The 21,988-nt window shown below is 38.0% G+C and overlaps 2 protein-coding genes across 2 annotated transcripts in view; one reads left to right on the top strand and one right to left on the bottom strand.

Annotated features, from left to right (window-relative positions):
* Window positions 1-702: 702 nt before the first annotated feature.
* On the bottom strand, window positions 703-2,607 carry LOC311068696 (epidermal retinol dehydrogenase 2). Its single transcript, XM_084091303.1, is given in 7 exon segments — window positions 703-855; window positions 858-939; window positions 1,169-1,294; window positions 1,383-1,527; window positions 1,660-1,759; window positions 1,866-2,000; window positions 2,137-2,607. Coding segments are annotated over 7 exon segments (996 nt in total). The 5' UTR covers window positions 2,503-2,607; the 3' UTR covers window positions 703-813.
* Window positions 2,608-3,189: 582 nt separating this feature from the next.
* The window catches only part of ift172 (intraflagellar transport 172), a 33,482-nt gene continuing 14,683 nt past the window's right edge, over window positions 3,190-21,988 (top strand). Inside the window, exons 1-26 of the mRNA XM_084090488.1 lie at window positions 3,190-3,356; window positions 3,644-3,787; window positions 3,901-4,013; window positions 4,159-4,198; window positions 4,283-4,348; window positions 4,441-4,520; window positions 7,716-7,803; window positions 7,916-8,130; window positions 8,199-8,322; window positions 9,274-9,369; window positions 9,490-9,651; window positions 10,066-10,119; window positions 10,277-10,380; window positions 10,933-11,018; window positions 12,269-12,381; window positions 12,469-12,636; window positions 13,424-13,560; window positions 13,663-13,770; window positions 14,761-14,845; window positions 14,951-15,043; window positions 15,446-15,523; window positions 16,099-16,347; window positions 16,512-16,590; window positions 16,716-16,836; window positions 20,841-20,985; window positions 21,757-21,846. Of these exons, the coding sequence (XP_083946614.1) occupies window positions 3,318-3,356; window positions 3,644-3,787; window positions 3,901-4,013; window positions 4,159-4,198; window positions 4,283-4,348; window positions 4,441-4,520; window positions 7,716-7,803; window positions 7,916-8,130; window positions 8,199-8,322; window positions 9,274-9,369; window positions 9,490-9,651; window positions 10,066-10,119; window positions 10,277-10,380; window positions 10,933-11,018; window positions 12,269-12,381; window positions 12,469-12,636; window positions 13,424-13,560; window positions 13,663-13,770; window positions 14,761-14,845; window positions 14,951-15,043; window positions 15,446-15,523; window positions 16,099-16,347; window positions 16,512-16,590; window positions 16,716-16,836; window positions 20,841-20,985; window positions 21,757-21,846 (2,877 nt within the window). The 5' untranslated portion in view covers window positions 3,190-3,317. The remainder of the gene's footprint in view (window positions 3,357-3,643; window positions 3,788-3,900; window positions 4,014-4,158; window positions 4,199-4,282; window positions 4,349-4,440; window positions 4,521-7,715; window positions 7,804-7,915; window positions 8,131-8,198; window positions 8,323-9,273; window positions 9,370-9,489; window positions 9,652-10,065; window positions 10,120-10,276; window positions 10,381-10,932; window positions 11,019-12,268; window positions 12,382-12,468; window positions 12,637-13,423; window positions 13,561-13,662; window positions 13,771-14,760; window positions 14,846-14,950; window positions 15,044-15,445; window positions 15,524-16,098; window positions 16,348-16,511; window positions 16,591-16,715; window positions 16,837-20,840; window positions 20,986-21,756; window positions 21,847-21,988) is intronic.

Consider the following 21,988-nt stretch of genomic DNA (forward strand, 5'->3'; position numbering starts at 1 on the left):
GGTCAGTAATTTTTTTCTTTCTTTTTTTTAAATAAATCAATACTTTTATTCAGCAAGGATGTGTTAAATTGATAAAAAGTGATAGTAAAGAAGATTTATATTATTATAAAAAAAAATTATTTTGAATAAATGCAGTTCTTTTTAACCTTTTATTCATCAAATATATTAGGCAGCAGAACTGTTTCCAACACTCATAATAAATCAGAATATTAGAATGATTTCTATCATGTGATAGACTGGATGTCACATGTGACACTGAAGACTGGAGTAATGATGCTGAAAATTCAGCTTTGCATCACAGGAATAAATTATAATTTAAAGTATAATAAATTGAAAACCAATTATTTTAAATTGTAATAATATATCACAATATTATATTTTTAAAAATAGTAATGTTTCCAAACTTTTGGCCTGTACTATATATATATATATATATATATATATATATATATATATATATATATATATATATATATATTAAAAACTGTACAGGAATTACGATGCTGATGACCAATAAAACACGTCAACACGTCTGTGAAAAGAGTCCATAGAAAGCTTGCTTTGACAGCATGAGATCCCACACTCCCTTCATTCAAAAATTAAGATATTAGATAAATATTGTATATATATACATACATTTGAAGACAAATGGACCACATAGAAAAAGGAGAAAAAATTTATTCACAATTCTGTATACTCCGTTCACAGGTACATTTGAGCAGACTGATATTACTCACTGGTGATTTACATGTTTTGTGTTTTGCAACTTTTTGCTAGTTGTAATAGACAAGAGTATGTGGATCACTGACACTGTCATTTCGTTGGCGCTGAGACTTTTTGTAGCTGTTGATGGGTACAGGGACCCCTCTGAAGTGATCCATCAGATCCATCCCACCAAAGAAGTTCACAAAGATGATGCCCAGTTTGGCAGGCATGAGACTGCAAGAACATGAATAGGTGGGTCAAGCTTAGTTAAATTAGATCTTGCCAATCATTTTGTGCAATATTAAAATTATTGAGACATTTATTACATTGAATACAATTATTTTCTGTTAACTGTTTGCTATTGATTTATTTGTTTTTTAATTATTAAAGGTTGGCGAAAGGAATGCAGATAAATAAAGTAATTTTATATCTTCAAAAACAAGTATTTAGAGGCCTAAAATACCTCTTAAGTGCCATCAAGAAATATAGACTTGAGGGTAACAGCAAGTACATCTTCTCCCTTAGTATGGCATCCACAATCTGTTTTGCTGCATGTCTCTGATCCAAGACTGGAAGAAAAGATGGTCTCCTTAACAAAAGTAAAATATCAATGTTACCACATCACCAGAGCACAAATCTCTAATAATGTTTCATAAATGGAAACTGTATTGGCCTACTTTGTTTGACATCCCCGAAACATTTTGGTATTTATTAGATAGGGACACACTATTGTTGTTTTGATTCCGTCCTTTTTAAGGACAAGCAGCTCCAGTGCAATAGATTCTGCGAAGCTCACTGCTGCAGACTTGCTTGCGCAATAGTCTGTGGACAAAACGTGTTGGAAAATCCCATTCTATTTTTAAATCACACCTCAATTTAACACTAAATTGTGAATGTGCAATATCTAAAGTTTAGTGTTGCACAATGATCTCTGAAATCTCTCTTTAAATGTACCTGCAAGGCCATTCATTGCAAACAACCCTCCATGGCATGCCACGCAGACCAGGTGCCCATGGTTCCGTTTCAGCATAGCTGGGAGAAACGCCTTGTAAGTCTGTGAATTCAAATATTTGAGATAACGGTAGGCTCACTGTTCCCATAACATAAAAACAGAGGTAAAATGTAAAACATGAAGAAAACACTGAATTATTTTTCTTTACCCAGAAATGAGCAGCAACATTGACCCTTAGTGTTCTATCCACCAGACTGTCAGGGGCTTCAACGAAAGTGTATTTTCCTGTTACCATGCCTGCGTTGTTCACCAAGATTGACACATCTCCAACCTCCCTTTTAACCTGTTGAAATGTTTTAACATAAAAATACGCCTTCATATTATTTACCCCTCATTAAAACTGTAAATGTTTTTTAAAAGGTATAAAGTATAAATTGTATATATACTATATATATATATATAAATTATTAATTATTTACCTGTTCAGCAGCCTTGTAGACCTCACTTCTTCTGCTGCAGTCACAGGTATAGGCATACACTCGCACATCTAATACCTGCTTTAATTCTTTTGCTGTTTTGTCCAGTGCCTCCGAGTTGATATCCCATAAGACTAATGTTGCTCCATAGTGTCCAAGTTCTTTGGCGATCAGTTTTCCAATCCCATTTGCAGCTCCAGTCACCAAGACTATCTCTCCCTCAACATCTTTCTTGCAATGTGGAATAAACAGTCGAACAAAGGCTTCAAAAAAGTAAAAAACTGCTCCAAAAATGAGCTCAAAAATGTCTTTTATGAACCAGAGATTGTGAAGTCTGCTCTCAAAGCTCTGAAAAACCTGGTTATGCATGTCTCTGATCTAATTTGATCTGTGTTTTCACATAGCTGTTTTGGTGGTTCTTCTCCTTGAACATGCTTCAGTAAGTTTGGATCTCAGGTACAGCTTGTTCTATCTAGAGGTTCTTTATATGTCACATGATCTGTTGGTTTCCAGTCACAATGGTGTTTGTTTGACCTGTTACCTACAGTACATTAGTGTAGTTAATTTTAGATGTTGCTATTACAGCATATGACCACAGTTTGATGTCATGATAATGTTATTATGAGGAATTATTTGAGTGATTAATAAATGTCTGTATTAAAACTAATATGTGTATATATATATATTTATGTATGATTGTATGTATGTATATATGTATGTATGTATGTGTGTATATATGTATGTATGTATGTGTGTATAAAGTGTATATGATATATGGTCATATTTAAATAGTCTTTTAACAAATAATTGAAACAGGAAGGGGATGTAGCTCAGTGGTAGAGCGCATGCTTTGCATGTATGAGGCCCCGGGTTCAATCCCCGGCATCTCCAGTATTTTTTTTTTATCTCAATGTAAGGTTAGTAAAAGCTGTCATCAAACAGTATTTAATTGATCCATAAATTATTATTATTATTATTATTATTTTTAAGAACAACGGCTTTAAACGAGTCAAACATGTTAAATCTCACTCTACGTAATTACGTCATACGTTCTTTCCTTGGCGACGGTAACCAGGGAGAAAGCTACACCAAAATGTCTTCAGCCTGACAACTATTACCCAATACATAGCTATATCAAGAAATACGTCCTTATAACTGCACTGAGTCTTTTATAAATGTAAAGGATGCAGCTAAAGTACCTGAAGACTCTTCTAACACCTCAGGTAAAACATTTAACGTTACCACGTTATTTAACTTAGCGACGCTAGCTTACTAGCTCTCAGCAGTCCGCTATCTAACTTATAGGCATGAGAACGCTTCTTAGCTTAGCAACACTGCTTATGTGTCTTGCCTGATATCAAGTAAAGCATTAAGTTGTGCAAAGAAACAGTAATAGAAATCCGACCTATTCCGAATGTTAAACGAATATTATTTAAATCTGAGTGACTCCAAGAGTCTGCTTTGGAAGTAACGTTAGTGTTGTGTCTGTATTGTCTTTTCTTTTCTGTAGGATGGAGCTGCTAAAGTCACCTGTATGGCTTGGGCTTCTAACAATGCAAAGTTTGCAGTGTGCACTATTGATAGAGTGGTTATATTGTATGATGAGCAGGGAGAGAAAAGAGACAGATTTACCACAAAGCCTGCAGACCCCAAAGTAAGTAATCAGCAACTTATTTAATTTAAATATTCAAAATGAATTTTTTTATCCTGCCAGTGCCATACGTATCAGGAAAACGTATTCATAAAGTCATGACAATTTTTTTGCAGTATGGAAAGAAAGCCTATGTGGTCAAGTCCATGGCATTTTCCCCTGATTCAACCAAGATAGCAGTTGCTCAAACAGACAACATCATATTTGTTTACAAAATTGGAGAGGAGTGGTAAGTAATCTCAGTATAATACTAATAATTAGTGCTAATATAATATACTAACAATATGTGTGTGTGTGTGTGTGTGTGTATATATATATATATATATGCTTTATTGTATTATTTTTAATTTCTTATTATATGTTTTCTGTCCCAGGGGAGATAAAAAGGTTATTTGCAACAAATTTATTCAAACAGTAAGTATTCTGATGATAAATAAAATACATCATTAGGCTGAAGTGCCATATATTGTGCGCATTAACTTTGTTGTTGTTCTGTAGAGTGCTGTAACATGTCTGGTTTGGCCGTCAGAGCATGCAATAATATTTGGACTTGCAGAGGGAAAAGTAAGTGTGTGCCGCATTTTCTGTTTTACACCTTAAGCTGAATTTCCTATTTTGTGAGGATTCATTTTGTGAATGTTTAATGTCAAATTCAGGTTCGACAAGCCAATACAAAAACAAGCAAGTCCTCCACTATATACGGAACGGACTCTTATGTTGTCTCACTGACTACAAAGTATGTATGCTTATTTAAAATCCTGACCCTACGATGCTTGCTTCTTTGTACAAGTACCCTTTTCCGGTTTGTTTACAGTGTTATTTTACTAGTATTTATACACTGATGTGATGATCCAAAACATTATGACCACCTACCGACAAAACAGAGCAGACCCGCAGAACCATGGATACTACACGACCTCTGAAGTTGTCCTGTGGTATCTGGCAAGTCCCGTAAGTTGTGAGTTGGAGCTCAAGTTGATCGGACTTGTTGGTTTAGCACATCCTACAGATGCTCAATCAGATTGAGATCTTGGGAATATGGAGGGCAGGGCAACAACTTTAGGCTCTTCATCATGTTCCTCAACCATTCCTGAACAATGTGTGCAATGTGGCAGGGTGCATTATCCTGCTGAAAGAAGCCACTGCTATCAGGGAACACCATTGGCATAATAATAATAATAATAATAAATTTTATTTATAATGCGCTTTGGGTCTGAGAAAAGCGCATTATAAATAAAATTTATTATTATTATTATACAGCAAGAGCAATAAAAACAATTAAGAAAAAGCAGCCTTGAACAAATGTGTCTTAATCAACCCTTTGAATTGTCCCAACGTTGGTGCACTTTTGATTGTAGAAGGAAGTAGATTCCATAGCTTGGGGGCTTTGCAGGAAAAAGCTCTTTCCCCCATGGTCTTGAGCTTACACAAAGGCTGATGTAATAAGAGGGAATTTGCAGAACGGAGAGAACGTGATGGAGTATAAGGGCTAATAAGATCACATAGGTACTCTGGAGCGATCCCATGTAATGCCTTGTATGTTAGAATGAGAATTTTAAAATCAATTCTTGCCTTTACTGGAAGCCAGTGCAGCTGTGAAAGGACCGGTGTGATGTGCTCACGAGGAGAGGTACGAGTGAGCACACGAGCAGCAGAGTTCTGTATATACTGTAGCCTGTTTAATGATTTTGCTGGAAGGCCAGAGAACAGGGCATTACAATAGTCTAGCCTAGTTGTGATGAAGGCCTTTCTGTGTCTACAAAGGAGAGAAATGGTCTAAGTCGAGCAATATTTCTCAGATGGTAGAAAGCAGTTTTATATGTGCTTCAAAACTCAACTGTGGGTCAAAAATTACACCAAGATTCCGCACCTGTGGAGAGGGGGTTACCCTGCTAGAGTCAACAATCAGACTAACCTGATCAGCCTTACGAATAGCCACCACTGTACCAATCAGCATCAGTTCCGTTTTAGAGCCGTTTAGCTTCAGGAAGTTGTTCTGCATCCATGAGCTGATCTCTGCTAGACAGCTATGCAAAGTATTTAGTGAACAATGTGCGTCCGGATTTGTGGTGATGTAAATCTGCGTATCGTCCGCATAACAGTGATACCCAAGGTCATATTTACTGATGATCTGCCCAAGTGGAAGCATGTAAATATTAAATAAAATTGGACCTAGCACTGAACCTTGAGGAACTCCCTGTCGCACAGGCACGGTATCCGATTTATAAATGCCCATGCTTACGAATTGTGCACGATGCGCTAAATAAGACCGAAACCAACAGAGTACAACTCAGAAATACCCAGCCAATTTTCCATCCTATCCAGCAAGAGAGGCATGAAGGCATGTACCTAGTTTGCAACGTTTAGGTAGGTGGTAAGTGTCAAATTGACATCCACATGAATGGCCAGACCCAGGGTTTCCCAGCAGAACATTGCCCAGAGCCATCACACTCCCTCGACCAGATGTCATCTTCCCACAGTGCATCCTGATGGGATCACTTCCCCAGGTAAACAGAAAACATGAAAGGAAGAGCAAAGTAATAAAACCATAATTGAGATTTAGTGAAATGCCCGGTCAAAAAGATACAACTTTAACTTAAATTTAAACTCGTATAAAGAGGACAAGGATCTCAAGGATACGGGGAGGCTGTTCTACAGCCTAGGACCGACAACTGCAACGGCACGATCCCCTCTCTACTTTAATCATGAATGTGGCTGGGACAGATTATAACTGCCTGTGGACCGTAGACACCTACCGGGCACATTCAAAGTTAAAAGTTCAGATAAGTAAGAGGGTGCAAGACCATTTAAGGATTTAAAAACAAACAACAATATTTTAAAATCGACTCTATAACGCACCGGCAACCAGTTAAGAGACATTAAAATAAGAGTAATATGTTCATGTTTGCGAACCCCAGTTAGGAATCTGGCTGCAGCGTTTTGAACCATTTGAAGCCTTGTAATGGAAAACTGTGATATTCCTGCATATAAAGAATTACAGTAATCCAGGCGGGATAAAACGAAAGCATGTGTAACTCTTTCAAGCTCTTTCGGTGATAGGAAGGACTTTACTCTAGATAAAAGCTTCAGGTGAAAAAAGCTTGATTTAACAACTGTGTTTATGTGTTTATCCAGCTTAAGGGAGGAGTCCAAAGTAACTCCCAGACTTTTAACTGTGGGTTTGATGTCAGAGTACAGGTTTGCAACATTAAAAGTATTCTTCCCATTTCCTACAGAGGGCCTGAACACAATAGCTTCAGTTTTGCTCGCATTTAAATGTAAAAAATTTGAGGACATCCAGGATTTTATGTTGTTTAAACGAGCAAATAGGGTTTCTAGGCCTTTTGTGTCAGTGCGCTTGAAAGGCAGATAGATTTGAGTATCGTCTGCATATAAGTGAAAAGACACTCCGTGCCTCCTAAAAATTGATCCTAGCGGTAACATGTATAATGAAAACAGAGTAGGGACCAAAATGGAGCCTTGTGGAACGCCACAGATAAGAGGAGCTACAGACGAAACAGAACCTCCCAGACTGATTTTTTGACCATTTCATCAGGCCATATCAATTTGACCCTTGTCAAAGTCACTCCTGCCCATTTCTCCTGATTCCAACATGTTGACTACGAGAACTGTTTGTTCACTTACCATCTGATCAACCCAGACCTTGACATGTGACCGTGTTAGGAGATGATCAACATTTTTTGCTTCACCTGTGTGTGGTCATAATGTTTTGCTTCATCAGTGTATACTGTTATAGTATATACAAAATTTAATTAGCCTTTATATTTTAAAGTTTTAAATTAAATTAAAATTAATTTTAAATTAAATTAGTTTTCTTTTTTTAACATTTCTATATAGATTTCTTTTTATTTCAGTTTTAATCAATTTAGAATTTTAACAACACTGTATCTCTCTTGATCCATTCTCGCAGTGTCTCAGGGAAGGGAATCCTCTCAGGTCATGCAGATGGAACGGTCGTTCGGTACTTCCTTGACGATGAAGGTTCTGGAGAATCTCAGGTAAAAAGTTTGCTTTATTGTATTGCAATGTATTTACAATATAATATACAGATGTTAATTAAAATATATCTGCAAGTGAATTAATGACTGATTTGTTCTGATTGTTTAAAAGGGCAAACTGTTGACTCATGCATGCCCACCATATGCCCTGGCATGGGGCACCAACAGCATAATTGTGGCTGGATGTGACAAGAAGATCGTGGCCTATGGGAGGGAGGGCCATGTGCTTCAGACATTTGACTACAGCCGAGATCACTCTGAAAAGGAATTCACAGTTGCAGCATCTAGCCCCAGTGGCCAGTCCATAGTTGTAGGAAGCTATGACAGGTGAGAGAACATTAAATCGAAAACAAAAACATTCAGCCAATGTCTTGACATATCTAATTTTTCTTTAGATTGCGAGTTTTCAATTGGAGTCCTCGAAAAGGTACCTGGGATGAAGGTTCTCCCAAAGAAATTCCAAACCTGTACACCATCACAGCTCTATCCTGGAAGAAAGACGGCTCTCGGCTTTCTGTGGTCAGTCTGGACGGCCAATTCCTTAAAGATTTCCGAACCTCAATGTCTTTCAGAAAATCTTTAGGCCTTTTTACAACTGTTCATGCATCTTCTCTGATCGGATAGCTATTCACTCCTGAAAAGAACAGATGTAAATGCCCTTTCGAGACAGATTTAAATCCGATCACCACTTCAGGAGACGGTTTGAGAGACATTCCAATCCAGACGAAACTAGACAAGTGTAAATGCATCTGGCTGTTGAAGCCACTTGTAAATTTTACACCTTCTAAAATTGTAAAAAAATAAACGTGTGAGCGCAGGTTATACCAGCTCCTGGTTGCCATATATGACAGCGCTGTTGCAACACATCGCCACAGATATGGTCCACAAGTGACGAACAGTTGAGCATCTTTCTTTAGCAAGCAGATGCGCAAACTGCCACAAATGAAATGTAATGTTCGGTGTGACACCGTGAAAGCTTAGGACAGAGTAATTTTTATTAAAAGTGGTGAGCGGTAAACACTATATTCCCTCACCAGTGCTGACACATCTTTGGTGTTGAAATAAGCTGATGCTAAATCAAATGCAGTGCATATCTTTTGCTTTCGATGATGTGAACCACATTGAATTTGCATATAGCGTGGGAATTGTAGATCGGATTAATTTTTTCGTTTTGTGGACACACATTTGCAAGTGTAAACTAAACAGTTTTAACAAATCGGATGGCTGTCTGATCAGTAAAAATGCATTAAGTGAAAAATGTAATTAGGCCCTATGTTTATGTTTATATTTAAGCACTAATCCTGAAAATATCCCAAATCAGTTCTGCTCATAAGTTTGTCTGCACAATGTTTATAATTTGGTAAGACATAAGCAGGATCGCAAAAACATTGGGTCAAAGATGTTGCCACTCGGGACAACTGAGGGGCTGTGGAGGTGATGTGTTATTAAATGACCTTCTGTAAACTGCAGGGCACACTGTGTGGAGGTGTCGAGATGTTTGACTGCTGTCTCCGCAGGAGTATTTACAAGAACAAATTTGAGATGACATATGTAGGACTAAGTCAGGTGAGCATTAATTTTAGATATTTAAAGTGCCCAGTTTCCGTTCATTTCAGTAGTGACTGTTGTTTTTAATCTTGTTTACATCCTACAAACTAAAGAACCTTGTTTCTTAAACCCTCCTAGGTGATTGTGAAGAATTTGTCCTCTGGCACACGAGTGGTGCTGAAATCTCAGTATGGTTATGAGATAGATGAGGTGAAAGTCATGGGGAAGGATCGATTTCTTGTGGCTCACACCTCTGACACACTGCTGCTGGGAGACCTGTTATCCAACAAACTAAGTGAGGTAGGATGTCTGGTTTGGACTTGTTTGATTAATTACGGTTGCTTTATTTCTGTTGTGTAGTTTTGCCAGAATGAAAATGCTTCTATTTAGATCAAACTGTCTGGATTAATCTATTTCTGGGCATTTTTATTTTTTTATTTTAGCAGACTCAACAGCTTCTTTGGGTGAACAAAAGTTTATAATGTCTAATTAAAAGTTCAAGGGCTTAATGGTTCACTGTGTTAATCCATGTTTAATTGAGTTTCCAAAGTGCTCTTATGGGAGTTGGAAGAAAGTTCAGTGTGACAAACAGGATAATGGTGAAGGGCCTTGGCTGTGGAGTCTGTCTGCTTCTTTCTGTGTAATGTAGTGGAAAGCAAAAGTTGATGACAACAATGATGTACTTCATTAAATAACATCACTCTCCAATTTCAGGTGGCGTGGCAGGGCTCTGGGGGAAATGAAAAGTTTTTCTTTGAAAATGAAACGGTACAGTCTTTTTTTTTTTTTTGTGTGTGTTATTAAGATGCTTCAGTTTATGAGCATGGTACAAAGGAAAACAACTGGGTTTAATGAGTCATGCAGCTCTAGAAGATATAATTAAACTCATTGCTGGCTAATTGTAAATTGCTATATTTCCTGGTAGGTGTGCATGATTTTCAATGCTGGAGAGCTGGCACTGGTGGAATACGGAAGCAATGAAATCCTGGGATCTGTTCGAACAGAGTTTATGAACCCACACCTCATCAGGTCTGCCATTATTACACTTTGGAAAGCAAAAGCTATTGTTTAAAGGCAAAGTAAATTCAAAATTATTGACTTTTTTTTTTTACTACTTTTAGTTTTATAATCCTTAATCAAAATAATGTAAAAACCTTTGCCTCTGCAATTGTATTTCATATTAAAAGATACATTATATAATTTTATGTATGATACAAGCCCCACCCTATGTTATTTCCTGTTGTACCATTTAATGTATAACATAATTTTATAGCAAACAACAGTCAGGCAAGGTTACATTGCCTACAAAAGTCATGTATAAAGCTGACCACTAGATGGAGGGATTTACCTTAGATTTCCCAGTTTTCCTACTGTCATTCTTCTCTGAAAACCACTTTTGCTGTTGATACATACAGCTGGCTCTTAGTGAGCAGACCTAGTCATCACAAATCAGCATTCATGTAAAAAGCCTGTCAGGTGCTGTCAGATTGCAGTGCTTGGTTCCTCTTGATGGAGCACTGACAGGTCCCTCAGCACCCACAGGAAGTGTTCAATCCTTGGTTTGTGTGTTTGTGTTTGCAGCGTGCGTCTGAATGAGAGGAGGCAGAGGGGAGTGGAGGACAACAAAAAGTTGGCCTACCTGATTGACATCAAAACTATTGCCATTGGTAAGTTATTGCCCATTACTTCTGCCAGGGGTATGATCTCTTTATTATTTAATAAAATAAAAATGATAATTTTAGAAGCTGAAGGATAATAACACATTATCATTGAGGAGAATGCGGTTAAATGACTTTTGAATGATTTAAGACTTTGAGTGACAGAATTATATGCAACTCAGATTTATTTATATAGTGCTTTTCAGGTGGTAATTAGGGATGACATCATTTTATTTAAGTTTTGACCACTCACGTCGTCTTCCTGCTCTTATTGCTCCTGACAGTTTCGGTGATTAAAGATTAATTTAAACTTTTAGCCCATTGATTGAATTCAAAAATGCACGCAAATATACGGAATTATAGTCACATTAGCTCATAAAGGACAGTCTAAGTCTATTGTCATCGTCAGCTAAAATAAATGATGTCATCGATGGTATTGATTACATAATCGTCTGTTTCCGCTCTAAATGGGACACCTATTCCATATGACCTGTTATTTGATTCTGCAGAAACGATCATTTATGGGACAATAGGAAGGTGTGTTGATGTTGAGTCAGTTCGGACGGTACCTTTCAATTAGACGGTTACCCTGCTGTGTCATCGTCACAGCCCTCTCATTCACCGGCTACCGCCAGACATCTGCCACGGCTCTGACCACTTCCTGTGCTAATTAAGTCCTGGCATGCTCCCTCTGTCCTGCTTGCCTTGTTTCTTCTTCAGGTGGTGAAAATGAGAAACAACTTTCATCCAATTTATTTTCCTTTGACAGACAGCAGAGTGCTTTTCCCCCTCACTGATCTATGTGCTTAAAACCTGTACAGAAAGTGCAAATTGGAAAGTGTTTTTCCTCTCTTTTCTCCCCTCTCCGCCCCCCTTCATAAGTGATGCTTCCCATCAGAATGGTTATTTGTGAACAAAGAGCCAGAAATGCAGGGAAGCGTCACACAACGTGATTTATGAAAGACTCATTGATTTGTTTTTGTTAGGGCACGGATGTACGGGGTCTGTATGAAAGGCAATGCCTCCGTTTTTGCAGCATGTCTTTGTGTATTTGTATATGGTGACATTCATGGCAGTAAATGGATCTCCAAATTTGATAATTCTGCTTATTACAGGGTTTTTTTGTCTAAAAGCCTCATTTTTTAAAAAGTTTTAACTGTAATTATTCATTTCTGACCTTGGATCAACAGAAAAGAATCTGCATCTGGTATTTGGTGCATTCATCTCCCATGATCCTTCTCTTTTCCTGTTTTTCTCAGTGGACCTGGTGGGTGGGTATAATCTGGGCACTATAAGCCACGACTCCAAGATAGACTGGCTGGAGCTGAATGAAACGGGGCGTAAACTGCTTTTTAGGGACAAGAAATTAAGGGTAAGTGGGGAACATTATTACTTTAGCTCTAATATTGCTAATAAAATCAGAACGATGTGTCACTTCTGTCTCTTTTTCCATGTTCAGCTCCACCTGTATGACATCGAGAGAAGCGTGAAGAGCACCATGCTGAGTTTCTGTCCTTACGTTCAGTGGGTACCGGGTAGTGATGTAGTTGTGGCACAGAACAGAGGAAACCTGTGTGTTTGGTACACCATTGACAGCCCAGAGAGGGTCACAATGTTTCCCCTCAAGGTGAGCTGAAGCTACAGATCACTCAGAGTGAATAGTGATTTTATTTGCACATTCTGGCTATGTTAAGCACCTGATTAACTAAAGGAACTATTCAAATCAGCAACAACGCAAACAACTCACAGAATTACTCCACCATTGCAATTCAGACACAAATTGGCTGTTTAAAAAGCAAAAAATGTCTTGATATACTCGTGTGTTTTTTTTAAAGAAGTCTCATCCATGTTCACCCAGACAATTATTACAATTGTGCAATATTATTACAATTTAAAATAACCGTTTTCTATTGTAATATATTTTACATTTTTCTGCATCATTACTCCAGTATTCTGTGTCACACGTTCCTTCAGAAATCATTCTAATATGCTGATTTGGTGCTCAAGATACATTCATCATTGTTGAAAACAGTTGCGCTCATTATTTTTGTGGAAACATTGACTTTTTCAGGATTCTTTAATAAATAGAAAGTTCAAAAGAACAGGATTTATTTGTGTAACATTACTAATCACGTTTGTTCACTTCTAACTGAATAAAAGTATTAATTTCTTTTAAAAAATCTTACTGACCTGAAAGGTGTAATGGTTGTGTAACATTGTTTTTACCATTTTATCATTATTTGATGAATTATTTCAGCCATAATTAGTAGTAGTAAAATAATAAAGTGGTATAATGAACTGCAGGTGAATAAGACACAGATTTTGCACTGAAATATTGAATTCACTCCTCATTGTCTTAGTTTCTTGTTTGAGGCGACTGTGAGTTTAATCATGTGACTTTGTTTTGGCGACAGGGTGATATTGTAGACCTGGAGAGATCCAATGGCAAAACTGAAGTCATTGTGACTGAAGGGGTTAACTCTGTGTCCTACACTCTAGATGAGGGGCTGATCGAATTTGGCACAGCCATTGATGATGGTGACTATTACAGGTAAAAATAAAACACCATAGCCACCTGCAATAAAACATGAACTTGACCTCAGTTATGTAAGTATCCTTATTCATAGCTGGACTTGTATTTGTGTGTGCACAGAGCAACCGCATTCCTGGAGACCCTGGAGATGTCGGCAGAGACAGAAGCCATGTGGAAGACTTTGAGTAAACTCTCCCTAGAGGCACGACAGCTCCACATCGCTGAGAGGTTAGACAAGCAAGACAGTCCACCCACCTCTATGACTCAGCTACTGCTACGATGACTTTAGCATAGCTGTCCGAATCATGTGTTTAACCTTGACAACTAGGAAACAGTGACAGAATTAATAAATATTGTAGTTTGTTTGAATTCCTGCAGCCACACTGTACTTAAAATATCCTGCCCAATAAGTTAAAAATATATATTTTATTGAAACTAACCTTTAAAAATGTATTGTTTAGAACTATCTTGTATATGTCAACAACATGTCACAAGGTAATTCAGACTCGATTTTGGGAGTTTTAAACCATATTTGACTTCCAAGGTTCAGAGAAGAGGTGGTCATGTTTTTGGTGTAAATTATAAATGGATCTCTGGAATAAAATAATAATGTTACAATACATGCCAGAAGCATTCGTCAAAAGAACTTTAAAGAAAGCTGCTATTTTGCACAGCTGCTCTGTGTGTTGCACTTTAAATGTTGAAATGTGTCTCAGATAATATTCTGCCTAAAGAAAAATGTTTAATCTTGTGCTAAAGGCAAAAAACATTCACCTGAGCTTGTGCGGGAGGATAAAAGCTTTAGATCTAAGCACCAAAAGTCCTCTTAAAAAGGCTTCAAGTTGCTTTAGGTGGCAGTGAGCATGTTTAGAGTTTTCCTTTTACTGTATAAGCATTTTTAAGAGTGTTTGAAGCTGGAATTTAAATTCGAGAGGATTGGTTTGTTATGAATAGGCTCATCTGCATAAAGCATGCAGAGGAAAAAGTGCTCTGACCGTCAAGGAGAATGCAAATGAAGGAATTGCCTGGATACTCTTCCTGCTGCCTGTGTGCTTGATCTCACTTTTGGTCATCTGATCATGACCGATAAGCACTGTCCAATCTAAATGCCATGACTTATTGCAGCATTGGCGGTCGAATGTGAAATGATACGCCATGTGATGTTGTTTGTATTTGTTTGCTCTTTTTCATCTGAGGTGCTATTTGGTTTTTCTGCAGGTGTTTTGCAGCCCTTGGGGATGTGTCCAAAGCCCGATTCTTAAATGAGACCAACAAGATTGCAGATGCTGTCTCACAGGAAAATGTATGTATTGTATCAAACCAGTTATGTCTGTACACTTCTAGAATGTACATTTCTGTTGTTGAACTTATGCATTTAAAAATTCAATGTTACTGTACTCTCCTATAGGGTGGTGATGGGACAGACCACTACCAGGTGAAAGCTCGCCTGGCCATGCTGGATAAGAACTTTAAACTTGCAGAGATGTATTACATGGAACAGGTAAGGAACAATTTCTAATATCTGCAACTAGGAGTGTGACTTAATGCATTTACCACAGTATTAAATTCAACATTTTATATTAAAATAAATAAATAAAATTTAAAATGGTCAAATAAACGTATTCAATTCATGGTTAAAAATAATTAAATGTTAAATGTAACAATAAAATTATTATTTAAAAATAAATAATTTATTAAAAATAAATAAATATCAATTAAAAACATTAAAATTATTAATTAATTTTGAAATTCAACTTTTAAATTGCAGTTTTAAAAATAATTTTTCATTCTTTATCTATTTACCAATTGAGTTAAATGGCTTTGGACAGTTAATACGTGGGAGCAGCAGAGTTAATTCTGAGTTATTTCTCGATTGCTGAGTAATATTTCTGTAACCCTTCAGAATGCAGTGGATGAAGTGATGGAAATGTACCAGGAGCTCCACATGTGGGATGAATGTATTGCAGTAGCAGAGGCGAAGGTATCTGTTTTTAACATAATTTTCATAACGTCTAGTCAACAGTTTTTGGTCTTTTATTTAGCTTAAAACAGGGGTTCTCAATAGGTTTTGCCCAGATACACTGGGCATTAGAACTCAAGTGGTGATCCAACACAGAAACATAATTGTATATTGTTCAAAAGTAAACATAATGTCCTTAAAATCAAACATTTCAATTTATGAATATTATCATGAACTTCACATGGCCAACTATATACAAAATTATTGCCTGGATTCTTAATGTCTCTAGAATGTTGATGGTTTCATGCCGTCAGCAGTCAATAATTAACAGCACTAAACATATTATAGACAACACAAACCATGTTTATTTTGATATTATGGATATTAGGATGGGGGCATGTCCCACAACTTATCCATGTTCCTATGATATGGGAAGAGTTTTCTCATCCCTTATAAAAATTGATAAGCCTTTGTATGCTGCTATCTTAACTATGCCCAATTATGTGGTTAGTTGCAGTTTATTGTGTGCATTTAGCAGCTGTCTATGATGCTGAAAAATCTACATTTTACTAATATGAAATGTTTATCCCATAAAGGGCCACCCAGAGTTGGACAATTTGAGACGCAGTTACTATTCTTACCTAATGGAGACCAATCAGAATGAGAAAGCCGGTGAGGTGAAGGAGAATGAAGGAGACTTCACTGGTGCTGTTAACCTCTACCTGAAAGCAGGACTTCCTGCCAAAGCTGCTTGGCTGGCCATGAGCAGAGATGAGCTCTTATCAAGCCAAGACATCATCAGCCGCATCACTGCTGCGCTCATCAAAGGAGAGTTCTATGAGAGGGTGAGTATTACCTGCAGCGGTATGTGACTTGACAAAATGGCTACTGTTAAGATTCTTGCATTCATAACTTTCATCTGAGTAGCAGATCCACTCGCCCAAGTAACTGACATGGTATTGTTCCAAAGGGAAACTGTTCTAATTCGAATTATTATTGAACTCAACAGGCAGGCGACCTGTTTGAAAGGACAAGAAATAATCAGAGAGCCCTGGAGTGCTACCGCAAGGGAAATGCTTTTAAGAAAGGTGAGCATAGGTGGTAAGAACAATCAGAATACAATTGGAACAAGAAGTCAATGGTTGTAATGCAAAGCATTACCATAGATTCATTGCTTTCATTGACATCTGCTGATTGCACTGTGCTTCCACAGCGGTGGATCTGGCTCGTATCGCCTTTCCTGCAGAAGTTGTAAAGCTGGAGGAAGTGTGGGGTGACTACCTAGTGCAACAGAAACAACTGGATGCTGCTATCAACCATTACATAGAAGCTGGGTGAGTTTCTAGAGCAGTCATATACAAATGGCGGACCGCGGGCCGTGTCCAGACCCAGAAAAGGGCCAATACTGACCAAAGAGGATTAAAGTCAATAATATAATTTTAGTCAGCTTTCAAACATGATCACATGCCAGCGCAGCCTCTCGCTCTCTATCAGTAGCTGCGTTTACATGGACACTTATAATCGGATTGACGGCTCAATCGGACTAAAAAACCTTCATGTAAACACCTTAATCGATCCGATTGAGCTCGATCCGAATGAAATTTCGATCGGATTGAAAGGGGTGGTTTATCCCTTTTGTAATCCGATCGAGAGAACATGTAAACACTTGATCGGATTGAAAACCGAAACTGAAAGGACTGCGCATGTGCAATGACGTTAAATAGCGTAATGACATATGACGCGCGGAACGAGCTGTTCTTCCTGTTGAATAAAGTGTCATATTAATAAGTTTCCCATTCTAAAATTCTCATTTCACTCGCGCGTCTGTGAAGTGAAGCAGGACAACGTCCCACTAGTCCTTGTTTTGGATTCTCATCCACAGACGACTAGTTTTGGCCGCGGGGAGGGGCATTTTTACTGCGTGATCAATAAGCAGCACGGCAAAATGGTTAATATGCTCTAAATTATGACCAGAGACGAATTAATATTACGTCTGCTGTTTAAAACAATTAAAGAACCAATAGAGGAGAATATTTATGCGCAAAAAGCGGGAAACTCTGTATATTCGTGCAGTGTGCGCATGTCAAAACATCAGATCCGATTTGAAACTTGTGACATATAAACGCGCACATCAACCCGATTACTTTATTTATCATTCATGTAAACACCCTGTTCGGATTCATCAATCGTATTGATTTCATTCCGATTGTGTCCATGTAAACGTAGCTAGTGAAGAAACCGTATCCGATCCAATTGCGTGAGTTTCTGCAAATGGATATCATGGCGAGTTCTGCGTCCTATTCAACTACATGTGTTTATGCAAATTGTTCTCATGAAGAGATACACGTCTCATCCAAACGCATCATTATATGTAAATATCTTTGCACGTGAAAGACAATGTTGCAGCTGTGAGCAAGCAGCGGACAGACACACAGAAACCTAACGTCCATCAATATCAGATATAGACTTTGCGAATGTGATTATCGCTTGTTCACAGAGAAGAAAAGTTGATAGCAAATATTGCCTTTTCAAAGACGAGTGGACAGAAAAGTATGCATTCATTCTGCATCCGAGTCCGTAGCGCTCGTCAAAAGTGCCAATGTGTAGCGCCACTGTGACACAAAACACAGTCATTTCGAGCAAACGTATCCTTAAAACACAGTGCTGAGAACGAGAAAAAGAACCAGCTCAAAGCCAAATATGAGAAGTCCACTGAAGTGTTTGTCCAGAGCCCAAGAGCAAGCAATGGAGTGCTCACTGAAAATAGCTTGGATTTTGTGAATTTACAGACAGAGATGGTAAAAGAATGTATGAATGAAGTTCGTGAGACCTTGCTTTATGGCCTTAATAAAGGCCTTCTGAAGTGAAGCGATGCGTTCGTGTGAGAAAATATCCATATTTAAAAGTCGGTGGTCTCTATCACCACAGATGGAGCTCCATCCATGATGGGAAGAGGTAGGGGACTGGTTGCACTTTTGAAAGAGGACCACACTGACCTGATATCTTACCACTACATTATACACCAGTCTGTGCAAATTTTTGTGCCAATCTGTGCAGAGAGTATGCTGAGGTCATGACAACAATGATGAAACTGATAAACTTTTTGAGAGCATCATTGTCCCTTCAGCATCGTCTGCTAAGAGGCTTTCTGACAGAGGTCATTGCCAACTATGATGACTTAGTACTGCACAACAATGTCAGATGGCATAGCAAAGGCAGGGCTTTGGAGCGCTTTTGGGCCATTCGGGACTCGGGAGGAGATCACAGCAAAAGAGTGACAAGGCAACTCAGTTTTTGGAAGATGTAGAGAAGATGCAAACAGCTGCAGTTTTGGCAGACAATACATCAAATCCTAATGAGCTCAACTTTAGCTGCAGGCACAGAACAACACAGTATGTGATTTGATAACAGCAGTCCGGGCTTTCCAGAAGAAATTGGAGATTTTCAAGACTGATCTCCAAGGTGAAATTGTCCACTTCCCCAAACCTTTGGAGCAAACCCAGGGAGAGAAAGATATGACCTACCATGCTGTTTTCATGCAGAAGCTGATGAACAACTTTAAGACTCGCTTTGATGATTTTGTACTTGTAGGACAACTGTGAGTTTTCAGAAGAAGCCAAACAGATCTTCAGATTGGTAAATGATGCATTACTACAAATGGAGTTGATTGAACTGCAAGAAAATGTGGCTTTGAAAGAGCAGGTTGATAATTGCGACCCTGCAACTTTCTGGGCAAAGATGGTGCCTGACGCTGATTTCCCTGTTCTAAACAAAATGGCACTACACATCCTGACCATGTTTGGTTCCACATACTGCTATGAGTCAGCATTCTCCATAATGAACATTATTAAACCAAATACCGCACCAGACTTAGCAATGAACACCTGCACCACTGTCTTAGGGTGCTTTCACACTTGGTTCGATTGCCTTTTCCGAACCCGAGTTCGATTGCTCCCCCCTCCCCCTGCCCCCGATGGACTGTGTTCACATTATATTATTTCTATCCGAACCGCGGTACGCTTGCGTCATCAGGCTGCAGCTGGCGTAATGGTGTTGCTTGGTAACCGCGAATGAAAAGGCGCCCAAATGGATAGACTTGCTCGGTTGACATTTGTTCTTCTTTTTTTTAACCTTTGGTTTTGTTTTCAACATAGACATTCAGAAACACACTTGCGTCTGTCTGCCGCAAAAATTCTGAAAACGTTTCAAAGACAGCGGGCTGTCCGCCGAAGACACATTATACGTCATCAATAGCGGTTCACTTCCGCGGTTTGGTTCGATTGCGTTCATATCAGCAGTGAACCGTACCCGAGCTCACATGAACCGTACCCCAGACCACCTTTTTAATCGGACTCGAGTACGGTTCGCGGGTGCGCACCCGAGTTCGGAAGACAGCGTTCACATCATCAAACGAGCCGAACTCTGACGTCATTCGAACCCGGGTGCGCACCAAAAGTGCTAGTGTGAAAGCGCCCTTAGAATAGCACTTTCCCCAAACTTCAAAGTATTGGAAGGACAGAAAATTAGTTATTTTTCTCATTAGTCATTGATGCAAGGTACAGAGTGACTGGTGCATGCATGAAACAAACTCTGTGCAGTCAGACTTTCCTTTGTTCTCCTTAAAATGTGCACTTTAGTTCATTATTATTATTTATTAATTTAAGAAAAATGCACAATGCACGCACAGTGGCTCACTGTGATTATTTTTTTGCATACATACAGATTACTATGCAACCACTTTTGCTCAGATATGTTGTCACAAATGTGCAGTTTAATATGTTTTTGTAAGAAGTGAAACCATATGTTAAATATTTTTAATTTTACTAATTTAAATTTTTTTGATGCAGCAAGACAAATATTAATATCCTACTGACAAGTACAGCCTTTTGAGCTTTCTATTTATCAAAGAATCCTGAAAATATGCTTCACGATTTCCACAAAATATTAAGCACAACTGTTTTCAACTGATAATATAAAAAAATTTACAATTTCCTTAGGATAATGTGACCCTGAAGACTGGAGTAATGACTTTTGAAAATTCTGCTTTTCCATCACAGGATTTTAAATACATTTTAAAATATATTAAAAAATTGTATTAAATTGTAATAATATTTATGTAACAATATGTATTGTATTTTTGGTCAAATAAATGCTGCCTTAATGAGCATAAGAGACTTCTTTTAAAAAAAAATCGTAATTTTAATAAAAAATTATCATTTTGCTGTGTCCACATTTTTATTATTATTGTGGTGTCATCTATTAGGGCTACCCGCCCCTAACCATGGCAGGCGCCATTTTGTTTGTCCTTATATAACTGATGTTTCTTTCCCTGATAAAGACGTTCCACCAAGGCCATAGAGGCAGCAATCGCAGCACGCCAGTGGAAGAAAGCATTGCACATACTGGAGCTACAGGAGGACAAGACTGCTGCCAAATATTACCTGAAGATTGCCCAGCACTATGCCTCTGTACAGGAGTTTGAGGTGAACAAAAGCACATTTCAGCTATTGAATATTAAAGGTACACTATGTAACTTTTGGCCCTCTAGCGGTTAAAAAAACAAAACTACATTTTGTGGAAGAACATTTTTTTGGTTGTGCTTCGGCTCTGTGTGAGTGTGCGGATGAATATGGTTTTCTACTGCTCATTAAACATTCACTACGAGGCTTAAGAGATATAACCAGTTTAGATGGAAAGGATTTCAAGCTGACTAGCTGAAGATACTGTAGCTATACCCATTAATAGACATGGTACTTCCTTGAAAATAAATTCCAGCACTACAGCAAGTAGCAACCATAATGAAATTACCTTTCATAATAGACAGTGCTTTACAATGAACTACATATGACAATTTATCTGTTCAATAAAATACCTTTCTCACCCGTTAAGTAATATAAATCCATTACCACATTTAGAACATTTTTTCAAATCCCTCAGTTCTCACCATCTCCAAAAAAGCCAAGCAAATGTTGATTCTCGTTTTATTACGAGCTCTGTCGCATTTTCTTTTTGCCAGCAGACTCTGTTTGCCATTTTTTAAATGGGTGGTTCCCTAAAGGTTGGAGATTTAGTTGCTCCATGTCAACCTAACTGGAGAAACTTTTCTCTATTTATGGATATGACGAGACATGCATAAGCGAGTGATGTATATACGCAGTTTTAGGCTTACCATAGTGAATTAGGGCAAAAAAAAAAAAAAACGTTTTGGACAAAGATTTGCTGATTTATTGACTCATTATTTCTCTGAGCTACAGGTGGCAGAACGTCTATTTGTGAAGGGTGATCATACTAAAGATGCTATAGATATGTACACTCAAATTGGGCAATGGGAGCAAGCTCATAAGGTAAGTGTCACATTGTGCCCTTCTGCAAATTGTGCATTAATTAATAATAGCTGTATATTTTAGTGCCAGTATTTTTGTCTGCTATTAAACATCTGAAAAAATTCTATAGATTTACATTGAATGAGAGAATCGAAACATATAT

The sequence above is a fragment of the Abramis brama genome, assembly GCF_963993115.1.
Source record: "Abramis brama genome assembly, chromosome: 18".
Lineage (NCBI taxonomy): Eukaryota > Metazoa > Chordata > Actinopteri > Cypriniformes > Leuciscidae > Abramis > Abramis brama.